This window comes from Antrostomus carolinensis, unplaced genomic scaffold, assembly GCF_000700745.2.
Source record: "Antrostomus carolinensis isolate BGI_N321 unplaced genomic scaffold, ASM70074v2 scaffold33547, whole genome shotgun sequence".
NCBI classification, from domain to species: domain Eukaryota; kingdom Metazoa; phylum Chordata; class Aves; order Caprimulgiformes; family Caprimulgidae; genus Antrostomus; species Antrostomus carolinensis.
Window position 1 is genome coordinate 6,297 of NW_010325893.1, and position 18,283 is coordinate 24,579.

The 18,283-nt window shown below is 52.8% G+C and overlaps 1 protein-coding gene across 1 annotated transcript in view; it reads right to left on the reverse strand.

Annotated features, from left to right (window-relative positions):
• The window catches only part of LOC104527635 (voltage-dependent R-type calcium channel subunit alpha-1E), a gene marked incomplete at both ends in the record, with an annotated part of 26,929 nt that overhangs the window by 4,983 nt on the left and 3,663 nt on the right, over positions 1–18,283 (reverse strand). Inside the window, 13 exons of the mRNA XM_010171408.1 lie at positions 1,731–1,827; positions 9,145–9,272; positions 9,408–9,573; positions 10,016–10,107; positions 12,077–12,142; positions 12,345–12,470; positions 12,556–12,639; positions 13,773–13,883; positions 14,300–14,464; positions 14,655–14,856; positions 15,432–15,569; positions 15,985–16,145; positions 17,292–17,388. Of these exons, the coding sequence (XP_010169710.1) occupies positions 1,731–1,827; positions 9,145–9,272; positions 9,408–9,573; positions 10,016–10,107; positions 12,077–12,142; positions 12,345–12,470; positions 12,556–12,639; positions 13,773–13,883; positions 14,300–14,464; positions 14,655–14,856; positions 15,432–15,569; positions 15,985–16,145; positions 17,292–17,388 (1,633 nt within the window). The remainder of the gene's footprint in view (positions 1–1,730; positions 1,828–9,144; positions 9,273–9,407; positions 9,574–10,015; positions 10,108–12,076; positions 12,143–12,344; positions 12,471–12,555; positions 12,640–13,772; positions 13,884–14,299; positions 14,465–14,654; positions 14,857–15,431; positions 15,570–15,984; positions 16,146–17,291; positions 17,389–18,283) is intronic.

Consider the following 18,283-nt stretch of genomic DNA (forward strand, 5'->3'; position numbering starts at 1 on the left):
TCAGGGATGCAGGCGTGAGGAATGCTTGGGAAGGGGAGAGGGGGCTCAGGTTTCCGTTCCCGGGTGGTTTGGCTTTCTGGTTCTCAACCCTTCCCACCTGGGGCAGGGGAGAGGAGGGTCCCTAACCTTCAGGGACTTCAGATCAGCTGGATTCCTCTAGCATGCTACATCCTGGCGCTCCCTTTTTGCGTCTTTCAGAGATGAAGTTTGCCAGCACATGCACAGGGTCCAAATTATCCAAGGGTGGGGAAGGGAAGGAGGGGTAGAAAAAGTGCAGAAGGAAAGAGAGAAGGGCAACCAGGGCAGGTTAGACACGCCATGCTCCTTCCCCACCCTGGGCAGGCGGGGTGCAAACCGAAGTGACCAGATCCACTTTCCAGAGAGTATATTTTGCTTTGTGAATACCTTGGATCATCCCTTCCCTGCCCATTCACAAAATCCCAGAATCACCTGGATTGGAAAAGACCTTTAAGATCATCGAGTCCAATCATGAATCCAACACTGACAAGCCCCCAACTAACCCATGTCCCTCAGCACTGTGTCTACACGACTCTTCAGTCCCTCCAGGGATGGGGACTCCACCACTGCCCTGGGCAACCCCTTCCAATGCCTCAGAACCCTTTCAGCAAAGAAATTCTTCCTCACATCCCATCTCAACTGCCCTTGGTGCAACTTGAGGCCATTCCTCTTGTCCTGTCACTTGTTCCTTGGTTGAATAGACTAAAATTCCTTTTCACCCTCCTTCCATGTCCTTTCCCTGCCTTCAAGCATTCCCTTTTTCTCCTGGAAAAGTGAGATGGTGGATGTATGCATGTATGAACAAACACGTAGGAGCTGGAGAGGGCAGCAGCATGTTTCAGGTGTACAGAAACCCCTCCTTCGCTAGCCCTGAATGCTGCTGAAAGGGCTGTGGGCAGCAGCCCCTGGCCAAGAAAAGCTTTAGTGTTCTCCAGACCTGGGCAACGTATTGCTCTGTAGCTTTGGGTCTTGTCCTGGCAGTTGCTGCCTTCAGCAAAGCCACACAGCTCCCACCCCACATCCTTCAGGGCTTCCCATGGTCCCAGGCTGTACCCATGCAGCCAGGAGCATGCTGTGCCTGTGCTGTGAGCCCACTGCTGGCCACCACCCCGGCAGGAACAAAGGGTTAAAACTCAGAGGTACCTTTGAAGGCATCTGCCTTTGCTTTGCACAAGCCATCCTTGGGATAGCTCGCGCTGATACACCAGGCTCCTCACGCACTGCTGAGTTGCTCCTTCAGGAGATGTCCTCGCTGCTCACCTGCTTCCCATCTCCATGGGCTTTAGCTCTGTTTCTGCACTGGCCAGCACAAGGATAATTCCAAGCCCAGGGGATAAGCTTGGGTCAGTGAGCTCCTAAGGACACCTCGCTCTCCTAATTGTGCCACAGGGTTGCTCCTCACCTCATCTTCTCCAACCCTTCCACTTTTACACTATTGTTGATCCTGCCTCTCCTTTTCCACTGGGATCTTCTACCCCAGAGCTCCCTGGGCTTGCAAGTGACCACGGCAGTGTCACATATGTGGACAGTGGAGACCAGCCAGCATGGCCAGGACTCATCTTAGCCCACCAGGCTCCCCAGGAGCAAGCTAACCGCATATTGGATACCCCCAACAACCTCCCCAGCTCCCTCCCAGCCCCCACCTCCCACAGCTCCCTCGAGCCCCGGTTCCTGCTCAGCTCCAGCCCCCATAGAAGGAAGGGTTGATCTACCTTATAGGCCACTTTGGAAGGACATCTCTTGCCGAGGCCTAGCGGTGGTGACATAAGAGTCAGCATTTCATACATCTCAGTGTAATGGATTCGGCCACTGCTCATGGAAGGGGAAGGGGAGGGAGGGAGATGCAGAGAGAGAGAGAGAGAGGAGGCATTCCCAGAGAGCAGAAAAACATACAAACAAAAATAGTACAAGAAAAACAGGAGAGAAAAAACAAAAAACAAACGGACAAACAGGAAAAGAACAGGAAACCCATTAATCAAGGCAAATCATACATGAGAGACTGTCCTGATGTGGATTTATAGCACTGCTCACACAGACCCAGGAATGCTGGCAGAAAGCAACTCACCCCTCTCCTCTCTGCTGCTGGCCTCAAGCGCCTGTCTCGCTACCCATCTGGGAGTCCTTCTCTGGTCTCAACCCCTTTCCTAAAAGCCCTCCAGCAGCCCCCAACTTGTCCCACAGGTTCCAGGGCTGTGTGTGAGTGGTATAAATCAGATACACGGCACTCAAGCCATGGGTTATTTGAGATAACGGTGGTTTGCACCACAGTGCTCTGTGGCCTCCGGAGTGTCTTCCCTCCCGGGGGGGACCTGGATATTGCTTTGGATCTCCACCTAACCCATAGCCAGAAGGCTGTGTATCCCCAGCTCATAAGGTCTATGCAATTAGGAGGCAGCATCTTGCATAGAAGGCAGTGGGCCAGGGTCACTTGTCAAAGGAAGATGCCCAGTTGCTTCCGTCTGGCTCTGCGGATGGATCACTTTCCCACCATGCACCAGTGCAAAAGGCATGCTGAATTGGCTGAAAAAACAAAAGTGGGAGGAAAAGTTGTACATGCCATGCTCCCGCCCTGGCTCTCTCCCACATGCGGCTGCAAGTTCCACCAGGTTGGAGTTTAAAGAGTCTCAGCAGAGGCAGCTGTTTGGGCCTTCCAACATTGGGGTTTGTTTGGGTTTCCCAAGGGAGACAGCTAGGATGGACCCCCACCTCAAGCTCCTCTGCTCTGTAAGGACCTGCCTGGGATTGCTGTGGTGAGGAAGGCTACCAAAAACAGGCCACCTGATGTCACCTTAAGCCCTCTGTCAGGCTGAGATATTTGGGTTGTGTCTCCTTCTCTCTGCACATCCAGGAGGCCACTCAAATGCATCTCCCAGGGATCCTGGGCTCAGCCACCTCTTCTTCCCCTCGTGCCAGGCTTCTGGTTAATGGGTGAGGGCAACCTGGCAACAGCACAGGCATCAACCCTTACAGCTGGGCTGGGACGATGCTGCTAGAGAGGAACCTGTTTCAGTCAGGGTGGCCTGGGCGAGAGGCCATGGATGAAAAATTAAGGACTCTCCATGGGATCTCGGCCTCTTCCCTACCCATGTGCTGAGAGCAGCATGAAAAGGGGAGAAGATATCTCCTTTTCTCAGGGGATACCACTGGTTTGTAAGCAGACACCTAGCCAAAGAGGCCCCCACCAAGATAAGTCCTGGTATTTTCAACGCGAACTAGAGATGGTGATGACCCACAATGGGAGCTGTTTGGGGTGCAGGCACAGAAGAGGTTGGACAAGATGTTCCCTTTGAGACCTGACACAACTAAATAGCTTGGAAAGAAGATTGATAATAACCCTGGAGACTATTAAGTGAAGATCAAGAAGAAATATCCAGGTCCAGGAATCCATCGCATCATCTTGGCAGAGCTTGATGTGAACTGACTTGAGGTGTCTGAAGGGGAGAAGATGACTTCAAAATTTTCATGCTCAAGAACTTCATGCAAAAAGGAAGCAAGACAGTAATCTTCTACCCACCCTTCCTGGCAGGGGGGATTTTGGTGTACAACAGTGTCTTTGGTACTGAGATTCTCTGCTCAATGGAGGAATGGATTCCTGTGAAAGGAAGAGTTTGCACCAGTAACGAAGGACTGCACAAGAACTGTGCTGTTCCCACAGACAAGCTGCAGACTTTGCTGCTTCTCAGAGCAGAAATCTCAAAGCTTTTTGAGCAGCACAGCAGTGCCCAGAGACCATATCCCCATAGAGTAAAGCACAGGAAGGCACGTGCAACATCATCCATCTGAACAGGATGGCTCCCAAGAGCTGGTCCCAGCACGGGAGCATCCTTGATGGGAGGACTGGCCATCTGTCTTGTGTCTGGATAGAGATGTGCCCTGTGGCTATGGCACAGGGTGGCCTGTAAAACCACCAGGCAGAAATGGCTCAGTTCTGGTGCTCTGAGAGAACCCTGTGAGTGATGGAGGAGGAAATCTGGGGACATCTGTCTTCCTGTGGTTAGGAAATAAATACTGTGCTGTACCAGGCTGTTAGGAACAGAGCACCAGAACAGCAAATGATGTGAGAGTAGATTCAGGAATAGGAGATGTCCACAGGGACATGAATGTCTGTGAAGCATTTGCCTGACCCAAGACCATCTCAAGGGCTACTTTTAAGGGGCAAAGGTGATGCCCACCTCCTTGGCTCACTTTTGCATGACTGCTAGAAATAGATGTGTTAAAGAAAGGCAGAGATAGCCCCAAGGAGTGGAGCTGGCTGCCAGGATGCAGTCCCAGCAAGATGTGATTACAAGACCTGCTCCCCTCACCATAAGGGCAAAGCTTGCTGGACTTCCACGAGAAGTCTTCCTACATCAATGCCCCTTTGTTAGCCCACCTGCAGATGATGTAGGGGGTATGCTTCCATACCATGCTGCAATCCTATGCAGCATCATGAACTACTCAAGCACTATCTCTTCTAGAGCAGGCTGTCCACCACTCCATAAACACGCTGGTGTTGGTTTCTGCAAGTCATTGTTGTTGCCTTGCCTGGCAGGACAGGGGTGTGGGCTCTGGGAAGGCGAACCTGTGCACTGTGACATGTGGGGCAGGCTCATCAAACTGAAAGGTGAGCAACTTGGGTTGGCATTTTGGGATCTGGACCATGGTGGCAAGATGCAATGACCACGTGTGGGTTTTCTTTCTTCATCTGTTGCCTTTTGGGAATTGTTCCAGGGCAGTAGGAATCCCTGAAAATCTCTCTTGTCCTTGAAATACCCCATGCACAGGGAGAGGGAAAACAAGGTAACACAAGGAAGAGATGGGGATGGTCTTCTTCACATGGCAGCAAAAGCTGGTCTCACTCTCTCTGCCTCCACCTGCCCTTGATTTTATTCCCCTTCACTGCTCTGTCCATCCCACAGAGTCAGCAGAAAGCCCATGCTGCTGCAGAGCTCCCTCTTCCCAGGAAGCATTAAGGTTCCCTTCTGAGCACTAGGTGATCCAGCATAAGAGAGCAGCATTGCCAGTGAAGTCCTGATGTCAATTAAGAAAGACTAGAAATTCCTCCTGAAGATGTCTTCTGTCTGCAGGGACCTGGGCAAGTGTCCTCAGCAAAGCCACCATCCTTTGGCAGGGATGCAACAGAGAATAGCGGAAAGACTGCAAGGAGCTCCTCCTTGAACAGATGAGCCATCTGAGATTCTCTCAAGAAATCTCCTATCCCTGAATGCTTCTTCATAAATGAGATGACCAAGAGTCCAGGTCCTGTTTCGCTTGCTCTGCTTTACTTCTGGTGGTCTACTGCAAGATTTCAAAGGCGTGCATCGCCCCCACAACCAGCTGCGGAGGGTGACAGATCCATTCCGGGGATGCTGGCTGGAAAAAGCATTTCCAATGTGGCAAGAAGGATGTGGTGGCTACACCAAGGAACCCACTTTCTCTGCAAAGCCAAGATCAAGGGCCAGGGCATCTGAGCTTTCCTCGTACGTGTCCTCAGATGTTGTGAGGTATGTGGAAGGAATCAAGCTCTGCAGTTCATCTTTTCATGCCATAGACACAGACGCAGGCATTGTAGTGCTGAGGAGAAGGTGGAAGCCACAGGATTTTGCTCAAGTGTCACCCCAAAATAAAATTTAAAAAAACCCATGCAACCCAGAGAGAGGCCAAATGGCTTCTGTGGACTCACGACCAGCAGCCAGGAGCTTGGCTCAAGCAGAGACAGAGGAGCTGTTGAGCTCCAGAGATGTGCGCAGGTGCCATCACCTCCCAAGCAGGTCTGGTAAGCTAAGGGCAAGACTAGTGAGAGTCCTGCTCCCCAGAGACCCGGTCACGTGTCTTCCAAGTCCACACTTGAGGAAGAGTCTGCTGGGTACAGCACGGTGTCCCCCAGGGAGAGGGGTCACCCTGGCTGCCCCATCCTCACTCTCCAAAACAACTGCAAAGTCCCCAACATCCTCCTGCCTTTGCTCCCCCTTTCCCTTCCCAGGAACAAGCCACATCTAAGCCCACCCCAAAACCTCCTGCTCCCACGTGAGGGCACTTTGAGGAGCCAAGCAGGGATGGTGGCATTGGGCTGGCACCCTTCGGGGGCTCTCTGCGCCGATGGAGATGGGGCAGGGGGCTGGCTGGGGCACACAATTTGTCAAAACCCACCCCGGGAGGTTCTGAGCCCCTCCTGGCCCCGTTCATGCCTCCCCTCGAAGGGGACAGCTGCTGGCTCTGGGAGGCCGTGGACCTCTTTAAACTCAAAGGAAAGCAACATCAGGGTTCCCTCGGGAGGCGCGGTGGCGGTGGAGCGGGGAGGAAGGAGGGGTGGATGGTGCGTCCCGTGGCCAGGTTGTGGCGGAGGACTGGGAGGCAAACCTTGCACGCCACCCTGTAGGGGCAGTTCTCTCCTAGGCCCAGAGGAGGCGAGATCACCCGTACTAATTTGTACATATCCTTATACGAGATCCTGCCGCTGCAAAGGAAGCACAGGTGGGTTAATAGGACACTGAGAAGGTGGAAGGGAGGATGGAGAGCTGAACCAGGGGATGCTGGGGCCATCTGTGGGGTAAGACCCCCCAAGGGTGTACAGCTCTTCTCCTTCTGGCTCTGTCAGACCCAGAGAGAAGAAAGCTGTAAGCATCAGCTACTGCATTCTCCACCATGAGTCAGCTCATACCTCCTCACACTGACCCATTTTGACCCTGGAGAAGGACAGCTTTGGTGGTGAACACCACCCCATCACCCTTCCTCATCATGCCCCTGGCCGCCTACACCTGGTGGGAGAGGGATGGGATTTTAGATGGAGTGAGCCTGAAGCTTGGTTGGATTCTAGCCACCACGAGCCCTTTTGATGGAGTTGTGTCCCATCACACCACCAGAGCGCCTGCCCTCACATGGCCAACTCTCTGGTCCTCACAAGGTTCCAGGGAGGTTGGCAGCTGAGTCACTTTTATCTTCAGTATCTGGGGAACCTGAAATAGGGAGAGATAATGTGACCAGCTGGTGACCAGTGGCTGTGGCACTAGCACCTAGGTCTCTTGTGGTCCAGTCCTGTGCTCTGACCACCAGACCGTGCTCTGCCAAGGGTACACATTATTAGAAGCAAACCATCCCATCTACACACCCCTTCTCGCCCACAGAAGCACATCTGCCCAGACCCAGGTGCAGTCACTGCAGGATACAGCCCATATCCCTCCTGCACTGGGTGAAATAACGAAGCAGTCGAGATAGAGAGCTGGCAGGAGAGGGTGCAGGGCTGTCAGATGCTGAGCTCCCCACTCCACTCCAGACCAGAGCCCTTTAGGAAGCAGAACTGTGTGGGGTGGAAGTGCTGAGGTGCAGCATGCTGCAGCCTCCTGGGCATCCTTGGACAAGCTTGGTGGGAAACCACACGAGGAGGCAAAGCACAGCGTTATCATCCAACCCAGCACCTTTGCCTCTGGTTTCTCCTTGCTCTTCTCCCGTACCCTCTCCATCGCTGGGCAGAGCTAACCCAACCATCTGGACAAAACCCATCCCTGAGCCCCCCTGGTAACAGGCAGTCTCCCCACGAGACTTTCATGTGATGGTCCCAGTGTCAGGATGCAGAACTGCTGCCGCACTCAGGTGGTGGGACCCATTCGGATGTACTCACCAGTTCCTCACCCAGCAACGGGGACCCAGGCTTCCCCCACAGGCCCAGTACCACCAGCTCCTGTGCACATCCCCTAACCACTGGCCACGCATCATGACAAAAGAGCACAGCTTGCTCAGAAATCAGAGGGGTAGATGGCATCGATCGGACAGTTCAGGCATGCTTTTTTAGCCACTGTCCTGGAGACACGGGCCACCAATGTGGGGGGCAAGAGTGAACGAAGTGCCTGGTGCAAAGGAATCCTTCCTAAAAGCTGTGAGAGAGAAGCTCCACACCAAGATGTTTCACTGCTCTCACCTCCTCTCCTTTCTCTAGTTGTCCATCAGGACATCTACTCACCCATACTGACCTCTCCTCCTTGCACAAGGCACAGTTGCCCACTAACAAGTAAACCCACCTGCCCATGGGGACCTTGCACAGCAGCAAGAGTGCTGGAGGAGGCCATGCGGGGAGGAACCTGGCCAGCATCGAGCTGCACAGGGTTGGACAGAAACAGTGGAGGAAGCTATGCCAGGAGCTGATGATATTAGGCATAAAACATTATCTTGTCTGGAGCTGGTCTCCTGAGAGGCAGAACATTAGCAGTGAAGGGTCTCCAAAGGGAGAACATGTGGCTGCTAAGGGCTCTCGAGCTAAGATCACCTGCGGTCCCCATCACAGCGATGGTGGACCATGGCTCCAAAGAGGCTGTCCCTGGGCTGAGGGATGGAGGAAGGGCTCACACAAGATGCCTTTGTGAGTGGAGGACAAACATGCTCCCACAGCTGCTGAGGGCTCCACGCTGCCCTAGAGATGCTCCTGACCATCCTGGGAGGAGCATTGGAGAGCAGCTCCTCTGCAGCAGCAGGAGCAGAGCCAAAGCCTCAGCCACCCCAAGTATGTACGGCTGTTGTGATCCCATCCCATTGCTAGGAACAGGCTGCTGCCTGCAAACAGGAGCCCTGTTTGCTGGGGTCCTCATAGCATCCCAGCAAATGCGTGCCGGTGCCAAGCTCCCGTCTCTAGAAGGGTGAATGGGCTGGCCAGTATAAGAACACAATTCCCCAAATCCATCAAACATGCTTCCAACAAGGTCCTCCATAGGTGACTTGTCAGGAGCCCAGCAGCCCAGCAGCATCTCCACATTGCTGGGAGCAAGCCACCCCTCTGCAAGCTCTGCTCTGGCAGGGAGCTGTGGGTGCTGGGGACCAGGTGATGGAGCTGGTCTCAAGGCAGGGGCACCCAGCTGGTGCATGGAGACAGGGAAGGAGGCTGAGAGGGACCTGCCTGCTGGCTGGGGAGGAGAGAAATAGCAGGAAGCTCCAGCACTCAGGATAAAACATCATGGCAAACCATGAACATCACCCAAGGCGTCTGTGCCACCAAGGACTGTAGGAACCAGCTGTTGCCCTTGTAACGACTGCAAGCAAGAGCAGCCCTTCCCAGACCATCCCAGGCATCGCTGCCGGCTTCCAGTAGCAGAACATGGAGACACCTGCTTAAAACCAGCTCTGAGAGGCTGCTGAGGAGAGAAGGAGCTGGCTACATACCACGCTGCTCTGTCATACTCTGCCCAGATCCGGACAAACTCATCTAGATGGTGAGGTCCCAGGATGGAGGAATCTCGAGTCAGGTATTCAAAATTGTCCATGATGACTGCCACAAACAGGTTGAGCATCTAAGTAAAGGGGAAAAAGGCAGAGAGAAAGGAAAGTAGGAGGAGAGGGAGCAGAGATGACCCTATGGCAGGGCTGTAGGTCAGGGGGCTGATGAGAGGGACCCCCCCCAGGGCTCTCAGGGAGGAGGAACTCACCAGGAAAGAGCAGAAGAAAATGAAGGAGACAAAGTAAACGTAGGCCAGGTCGGTGCCGCAGCGCTCGTTCTCGTTCTGCCCGGACGTTGCCGTCGTGTCTGGCTCGCAGCCTTTGCCCTCCAGGCAGGACAGCATGATCTCCTGCCATGCCTCTCCCGTGGCACTCCTGCGCCCAACACAGCTGTGCTCAGCAGCTCATGGTGGCATGGGATGGAGCTGGGGCAGGATGCACCCAGGAGAAGCCTGACAAGAAGCTGTGCAACCCCCTACTCAAATTAAGCACATCTCCGGCGTGCAGAGGAGCAAGGCACTGGGTCAGCAGCAACCAAGCGAGACCCACAGAAGTACAACCATGCCAGGGTGTAGCACATGGGGTCAACTCCCCCCAGCCAGCTGGTCCAAACTGCTGGGAGTCAGACATCCTTTTTAGGGTAGGGTAGGGGAAAAAAAGGGGTTCCTTAGTTCCTGTGGCCATGGGTTGCCCAATTGCTCTCTAGTACCAAAAGCTGACCTCCACCAAATAACCTGCAGCTAGAACCTGCCCAACCCAGCTCCTGGCACATCTACACCCAGAAACGCTGCCAAAGGAGTTCTCTGTGGTTGCTTACCTGAAAAGGAGCATGAGAGAGCCCAGGAAGCTGCGGAAGTTGTTGTGCCGGTTAATGTGGCTTTCCTCATCTAGTTTGATATTGCCAAAAACCTGCAGGAGGGAGAACAAGGCCTCAATTATTCAGGCAAGAGCTTGGAGGCCAGGGAAGCAGCTGCACTTTTGCTGCAGGGATTGATCCTGCCCCAGGTCCACCACCCTTGGTGCAGCCAACCCCTAAAGCAGTCAACATCCATCCTCTCTGTGCAATCCCCCATGGAAAAGCATCCCAGCAAATGCGTGCCGGTGCCAAGCCAGCACGCTGAGGAGCTGGCACTGAGCAGTCACCGAGGAAGGAGACTCTCCTCTCCTCAGCAGGGATCTGTGGTGGGCGGCAAAGGCTGTGAGAGGCCAAGCTGCCATGGAAACAGGAGCATGGAGGACCTGGGATCAACCGAGTCCAACTGTTCCCCATGTCCATCCCTCTGCTGTGCTATGGGCAGCATACGAGCACCGCGTGGCAGCCAGCATCCCGAGTGCACCGGAGGCACAGGGATGAGTTGCACCATCCTGGGTGGGTGATGGTCCTGGAAACTCCCAGGAGCGTTTCCCTTGGTGGGGAAATAGTCTGTGATGCTGAGGGTGGGCACAGCGGTGCAAACAGGGTGGGGAAAGGCAGACAGACCAACTGCTGACCCACCACAGACAGCCAGACACCTGGGACTACCATCCCTAGGGCCAAAAGAAGCCACAAAACCCCCAAAACAGACAATATCCTAATAATGACCCACAGCCAAGGCCGTGGTAGGACATAAGGAATGTTCTTAAAGTGCCTCAAATAGGAAAAAAAATGTGCTGTTATTACTGTTAAATATTTATTCCACTTTCCATGAACCTAAAAATACACTAACTGCAGAGTATTTTTTCCCCTGTACAGGTTTTTTGGAATGTCTAATTGTAGAATATTTTCTGCCTACAGCTATTTTGCTCAAATAACGCCTACAGACTTTACTGCTTAGGGATTTGTTCACAATGGTGTTAGAAAAAAATAAAATAAAATAAATCAAATACTACCACACGGCAGGGAGAGGGGGGGGCTGAGTCAGATGGCGGTTGTTTAGTGAGAACACCTGGAACCGGTGTTGAGATGTGTAGGACAAAGCGGCCAAAAGCAGCCACGCAACTCTCAGGGTGGGAGAGAGGAGGTGGAAGAGACTAAACACCAGCGCTGCCAAGCATCCTGAGCCGGGGGCCACCGCTCTGCCTGCTGCCTCCCCAAAATCTGCCCGTCCTGGCAGCGCACGTTGGGCGATGGTGTTGGGTACTGCAGCTGCTCACTCATTGGGTGGCTCCAGATCCTGAGCGTACATCGTCGAAGATGCTTTGTCAGATCCTCAGCGTGGGATTTAGTCACTGCAGAACCGAGCCAGCCCCGCGGCACTTGGGGAGCTGAGGGTTTTAGCTCACGTGCTTCTTATTTGCCAGCTGGAGCCTGGAAAGCTCACGCCTTCCCATGCTCTGCAGACCTCCCACCATCTGGGAGGTCATTGAAGGTCCCTAAGCATGAGAGCTCAAGCAGACCATCAGAACATCCCTCTGCAGAAGGACAAGGTGGACAACAAGCTGTGGGGATCACCATTGTGATCCAGCTGTTCAGATGGAAATAGCAGAAGGCTGCTCACCAGGTCCCTCAGGCATGAAATCAATATCTGGGAGCTGCTAGGGAGCTGGAGATGGGGTGTCATTTCTAAAATTGAAGTGCCTATGAAAGAAAGGGGTGGTGATGTGAAAGCAGCTGCCACACAGGATGCCCAGTTGAGTCCCCAAGGCCACACGTCCAAGGCTACAAGTTGGGAAGGCATCCATGGAGCTTGACTGAACAAGCCCGTAGAAGCTCCCTCAGGGCATGTAGCTCTGTGCAGCTCCCAGACAAGCTGTTCCACGCTTGGGACCTTCCTGGACGCCGTGACCGAGTGAAGCAATGACAGGCAGGCACAAGGCTGGCTGCCGTGCGCAATGCTGAGGACATGCTTGTCCAGCCTGTCTGCGTGAGAGGGATGCACACTGAGATGTCTGTGCTCACCTGCATCCCAATGATCGCGTAGATGAAGAAAAGCATGGCAATCAAGAGGCAGACGTAGGGGAGGGCCTACAAAAGAAGCAGATGAGTCATCTCGTTTAGCTCAGGTCCAGCTCCAGAGGAGTACAAAAAAGCACAGCGAGCAGGTAAGCTGTGCCCATCCCTCTCTCCTACAAGCCAACAAGTCAGCAAGACCTCAGGAACAGCCTGCATTTGGGAGTAGCACCCCAGAACCATGGCCTGGGAGGAGATCAGGGTAGACATGGCTTACCTTGAAGGACTGCACAAATGTCCAGAGAAGGATGCGGATGGTGTAACCCTGGCGCAGCAGCTTGATGAGCCGAGCAGCCCGGAAGAGCTTCAGAAAGCTCATGTTGAAGCTGCTGGTGTTCACCAGCTAGGAGGAGATGAAATGGTCAGAGGCAGGCAGGAGCCCCCCACCCCACAGTGGTTCATCCCCCTGCTCCCAGCCCCTGCTTCACCTTGGTGTCTGTCAGGATGATCTCTGTAATGCTGCCGGTGACGGTGATGAAGTCAAAGATGTTCCAGGTGTCCCGGAAATAATTCTGCAAAATAAATTGAGCTGGGGGATGGCAGGTTTGAAGGGCATTGGGCCACAGGCCAAGGCTGCTCACGAGCAACGGCGGCGGCAGCAGAGACCTCGCTGCCCATTTGTATGCGGCCACAGTCTGGAGTATCATCCTGCATCTGACACGGTGGCAGATCTGAGCGTGTCTGCAGTGAGCAGCTTCTCCTGGGAGATGACTCAGGCATCCAACAAGTCACCTTGGTGAATGGGAGTGGGAAAAGCAGCCACAGCCTGCTCAGGGCTTGTCACACTGACCCTCACAGCCACACGGCTGCTTTGTCCTCCTCTTTTTGGGCTCATGGACCTGCTGTTTGTGCAGCAGCTGGTGCAAGATCAGACTTGACCATGGCTGGAGCTGCTGGGAGCAGAGAGGGTGGCTAGAAACCCTCCTGCTAGTGGATCTCATCTCCTGGTATGGGTTAGAAACAGGAAGGAAACTATGAAAGAGCAGATCTATCACTTGCTCATAAGCAGCACAGAGTAGCTGTAGAAAAGGCAGTGTGCAGCTTCAAACGTCCCATCCCTGGAAACATTCAAGGTCAGGCTGGACAGGAATTTGAGCAACCTGATGTAGCTGAAGATGTCCCTGCTCACTGCTGGGGTGTTGAACTATATGGCCTTGAAAGGTCCCTTCCAACCCAAACCATTCTGTGATTCTACGATTCAAATCTTAAATAAGCAGCCAGGGACTTGAGGACTGGGAATTGGGCAGAGAGATCTCACTGCTGGTCAGGTCTGGTCCAACTGATGCAGCCCAAGGACAGTAACACGTCAGCATCTCCTAGCTTAGGGGTACCAGGGACTACAGCCACCAGCATGATCACAGCAGCAGTTGGCTTCAGCAGAACAGCTGCACAGCACGTGATCCAGGCACCCAAGTATCACAGAACGAGGCAAAAAGTAAAGCAACAGTGTGGGTCCCCCCACCAGCATCCAGCAGTGGGAAGTTTAACGAGAACCAAAGGAGCTATTCCAACCTAAAAGCAGCTCTCAGGCTGGGACCCAAAATAAATAGTAACAATCTCACATTATTAACAGTTTCCCTCTGCGATACCCGTGCTGTCAAAGTCCAAATTAACACCCTTGTCAAGAACAGGAGCAGCCACTTACCAGGAAGCCGAAAGCAATGATCTTGAGGACACACTCCAAGGAGAACACCATGGTGAATGCGATGTTCAGGTACTTCAGGGCCAGCTCATAGGTGTACGGAGCAGAGTAGTACTGATGAAAGAGACAGATGTTGCTAGCCAGGAGGGGGCCTGCCAGCCTCTTGGCTGATGACTGTCCCAGGGAAGACGTGTGGTCCCCCATGCACCTTGCCCTGGGGGTCTTAAGACCATCTCCTCCTTCCCCTCTCCACCCCTCTCTCCCAGGACAGCTGCCACTGCTTTGAAAAAGGAAGCAGAGAGTAAATCCAGATCTTTCTGTAGTAGCTAAGAGGTCCAGATCGTTTGGGTCATCTGGTTTAGGGATGATCTTGCCTCCAGTTTAAGGCACGTAGTGTTTCCTGTGACTACGCCAAGGGAATACATGCTCGGACTCTGTCTCAAAGCATCTCCTAGAAACAACCAAAATACCCTCTGGTCCCATCCTGACTGATCCTCCTCTCCCCACCACCCCAAACAGGACAGGCTCACCTTCATCATCAGCACCACGGTGTTCAATGCTATCATGGCCATGATGGTGTACTCAAAGGATGGGGAGACCACAAAGTGCCAGACTCGATACTGGAAGGTGTGACGGTTCTGGGGCATGTACCTTGTGAGGGGCTTGGCGCTGATGGCAAAGTCAATGCAGGCCCTCTGGAACAAAACAACAGGCATCAGACCCTGGCCTGGGGTAACATGGGGGACAGTGCCTGTCACACTTCATGGGCTGGACAGGCCATTGGCTCACAGGTTTCTTATATCTTTTCAACATCTAGGAAGCTCCAAGCTCCCAAACCACAGAAAACCCATGGAAACATCCTCTTTTCCCCTCCCCAGGCCATACCTCGTTCTTCTCCAGACTGCACTCTTCCATCATTTTGTCTCCTTGCTCTTGGAACGTAATGATGATGAGAGCCACAAAAATGTTGACAAAGAAGAAAGGGAAGACCACAAAATAGACAACATAGAAAATGGACATCTCCATGCGGTTGCTGCGGCTGGGCCCACGGTCTTCCTCTGTCACATCCACCGAATGCTGCAGCACCCTGTGGGCAGACAGGTGGAGAAAAGCAACCAGAGATATGTCCATCAGGACTGCCACCACGTGGCACTTCTCACGGGACCCACCTTGTACAGCCAGCTCTGTCCACGCTCATAACAATGATAAGATAAACCTCTGACTTAATTTGCTTTACCAAGATGACCCTTCTGAGAGGCTACAGCTTATCTTATGGTGCTTTGCCTGTGCCCCTGATGGAAAATGGATATTCCAGTGCTCCACATAGAAACAAACTGTCCAAGCTCACATGAGCATGAAGAAAGGGCTAGTCCTACGATCTCTCTAAACTTGAGCTTAAGACATACCTCGGGGCCACACAGGAGAAGGGATTATCCATCATTCACTCCCTAAGGGAGAAGCTAACCCCAGCTATGGTCCCAGCCTTATATGGGGGCTGAAGCTCTTTTGTCCTGACATAATTTCTCATCCTTCCTCTCCTCCTCCCTGCCCAGTAGTTTCTCTCTCAGTCCTGCCTGGGTGAAGACAGTTATTACCCCCAACCACCCCAATGGGGATGCAATCACCCCCATGCAAGGGGGGAGAAGAGAGCAGAATACTCACTGGGGCCAACCCTCGCCGGTGGAGACCGTGAACAGGGTGAGCAAAGCCCAGATGATATTGTCATAGTGGAACTCATGGCGTTTCCACTCCCGGCACTTCACCTCCATCTTGTTCTTCTCGTGGTCCACGTAGTTGCCTCTGCAAGGTTGGGAGAGAGCAGTGACCTTGCTTTTTATGCTGCCAGACTATAAGATGGTGGTTTTAAACCCTGGGGGCAGTGTGTGTATGTGTGTGCAGTGGGGCAGGAGGGAAAGATGGGGAGAGGTGGGATAACAACCAGGGGAAAGGAGAGAAAGGGAAAGCAAATGGGAAAAGAGAAGGAAGAAAGAGAGCAAAAGCAAAACACAGGGCTCTGCATCCCACACCCCATGCAAGGATGCACAGAGCTGGCACAACAATGGGGACAGGGCTCAGCCCATGCTGTCCACCTCAAGAGACTATGGCCAAGAGCAAGTCATGACCAAGGACTTAACCAGGAACCAGAGAAGACATTACCCAGCCCCCTGCCTTTACCAGAGGTGTCAGCATCAGACCTACTGAACAGGGCACCTACATGCAGTCCTTCTCTGTGTCCTTAGAGCTGTCAGTGCAGTAGAAAAACTTCCCCTTGAAGAGTTGGACAGCAATGACAGCAAAGATGAACATGAAGAGCTTGTAGACGATGAGGATGTTGAAGACGTTCTTGAGGGAAGTCACGACACAGTCAAAGACAGCCTGCAAGAGAGGGCAGAGCTCACCTTGGGGAACCCACAGTCCTGGCCAAGGGTAGGACCAAAACTAGACTACCATCTGGAAAGACATTTCCCACTGCTGGTGGGGCAAGAAGGAAAGAGCTGGGCCTTCTCCCAGGCAAAGAGCTATTTTATGGACAAGTTCAACACTTGGAGTACCACTCAGCACACACATAGACACTGAGCAGCTCCTGAGACAGCAGCAGGGATAGATATTTATACTCTCAATGTTCTTTGCAACCAGGGCAGCAGACAAGGAACCACCCCAAAGATGCAATTAGCAGCACTCAAGACCAATTAGTAAACACATTGTTTTGCATCACCCTGAATAACAAGGCAGAGGAAATACCTCTGCCTGCAATAGCAGCACCTCCCTGGGCTGTGCTCTCAGCCCTAGTTCTCACAGCACTTGAAGAAAGAGAGGTATGTCCTTATCCCTGCTTCATGGTGGAAACAGAAGTATCCAGAAATGAACTGGGTTCATCATGAACTGGACTGAATCCATCCACTGATCAGGAAGAAAAGCTGGTGTCAAAACCTAGGTGTCTCTAGTTTGCCACCCTGGGTCTCATCCATCAGCCAAATAACCCCTTGTAAGAAAAAAACAGGGCTTCCTTGGTCTCTTACTCCTTTCTTGCTCTCCACCCCTTCAACTAAGGTAGAGAAATCCATAATCCTACCTGCACTGCACAAATAATCCTTCTAATGAGATGGGAAATCCCCCTTCAGTGCAATACCAAGACAGCACAGCACACAAAATCCCAAATTGTTTGCAAGCTGCTCTGCTGGGAAAGATCATTAATTTTGGAAAGAGATCTGAGCTCTTCCAAAGCCAGGGCAGCCTATTTTATCTGGGCTTTGCTGGCTTGTGTCTACTCCAGCCCCAATTTCCCTGGCACCTAACTCCAACACCTTGCAGAGATCCAGGCTTGCTTTTAATAAGTCACTGCACCTCCAGATGTGAAGCAGTCTGAAGGGCATTGAGTTTGAAAACAGGGCTCCTAAAACACAGCAAATGTTCTGAAAATGACTTGTTCATTGCTCACAAGCAAAATGATGCACGTGGTCATCGCACCAACCCGTCCATGCTGGAGAAGACAGACGTAAGGAAGGAGATGGGAGTCATTACCTTCAGCTTGGGCAGTCGCTTGATGGTTTTCAGGGGCCTCAAGACTCGTAGCACGCGGAGAGACTTGATGGTCTTGATATCTCGGCCCTTGTTGGTCCTACCACGTCGGAAGGAGGCACGTGGACCAAGAAAGGAAATGGAGAGACAATGGTCTTGCAGACCTGGAGCTGGATGCTCAAGGGACTTTCAACAGCTGACACCCAGCACCCAGCATGCGTGAGGATGGGAATGGGAGGGCCACACGGCATCATGGGGGCCAGTGATCACAAACATGTGACTGCTGAGCTCTCAAGCCCACCTAAACGAGTCTCCTCCACCAAAACACACACTGACTGAGACGTGACAACAGGAATGGGAGGGCCACACAGCATATTGGGGGCCAGTGATCACAAACGTGTGGCTGCTGAGCTCTCAGCCCACCTAAACAAGTCTCCTCCACCAAAACACACACTGACTGAGTTTAAAAATAAGCCAATTCTCTCCTCCTTGGGATTAGCACCTTTCCCCTTCGCTGGGGAGCGGCAACCTTAACAAATCCCCTTGTTGTGGGAAGCAGTGAGATGCCAGGGCTGGGGCAGAGGATGCAGTGCTCTCCCCAAGCAAGGGCAGCTGCCCGAAGGTCACTGTGGCACACTGTACTTCCCATGTCCCCAAGCCATGCTGCTTGACAGGGCCAGGAGGTTTGTTTCCCTACTGCAGGCATGTGCCATTTACAGATGGGGCTTGCAAAAGGTACCCACTATTGTAAATTGTTTTATTCTGTTGCTATTGGCTATGAGGAATTAATAATAAAATGAGGGGGATTCACTCAAGGGGGGCTACATGTAGGTCTCCCCAAGGTTTCTCCATCCTGGTTTAAAATGAAGGTTCAAGGTCCTTAGATTCACCTAGGGGAGCACTAGTTCTCTGCACAAATGCCATCTCTTACAACTTTCTGCCTTATTCCACCAACTTGATCAGCCTGGTCTCCCATCCACAACAGCTCAGCCCTC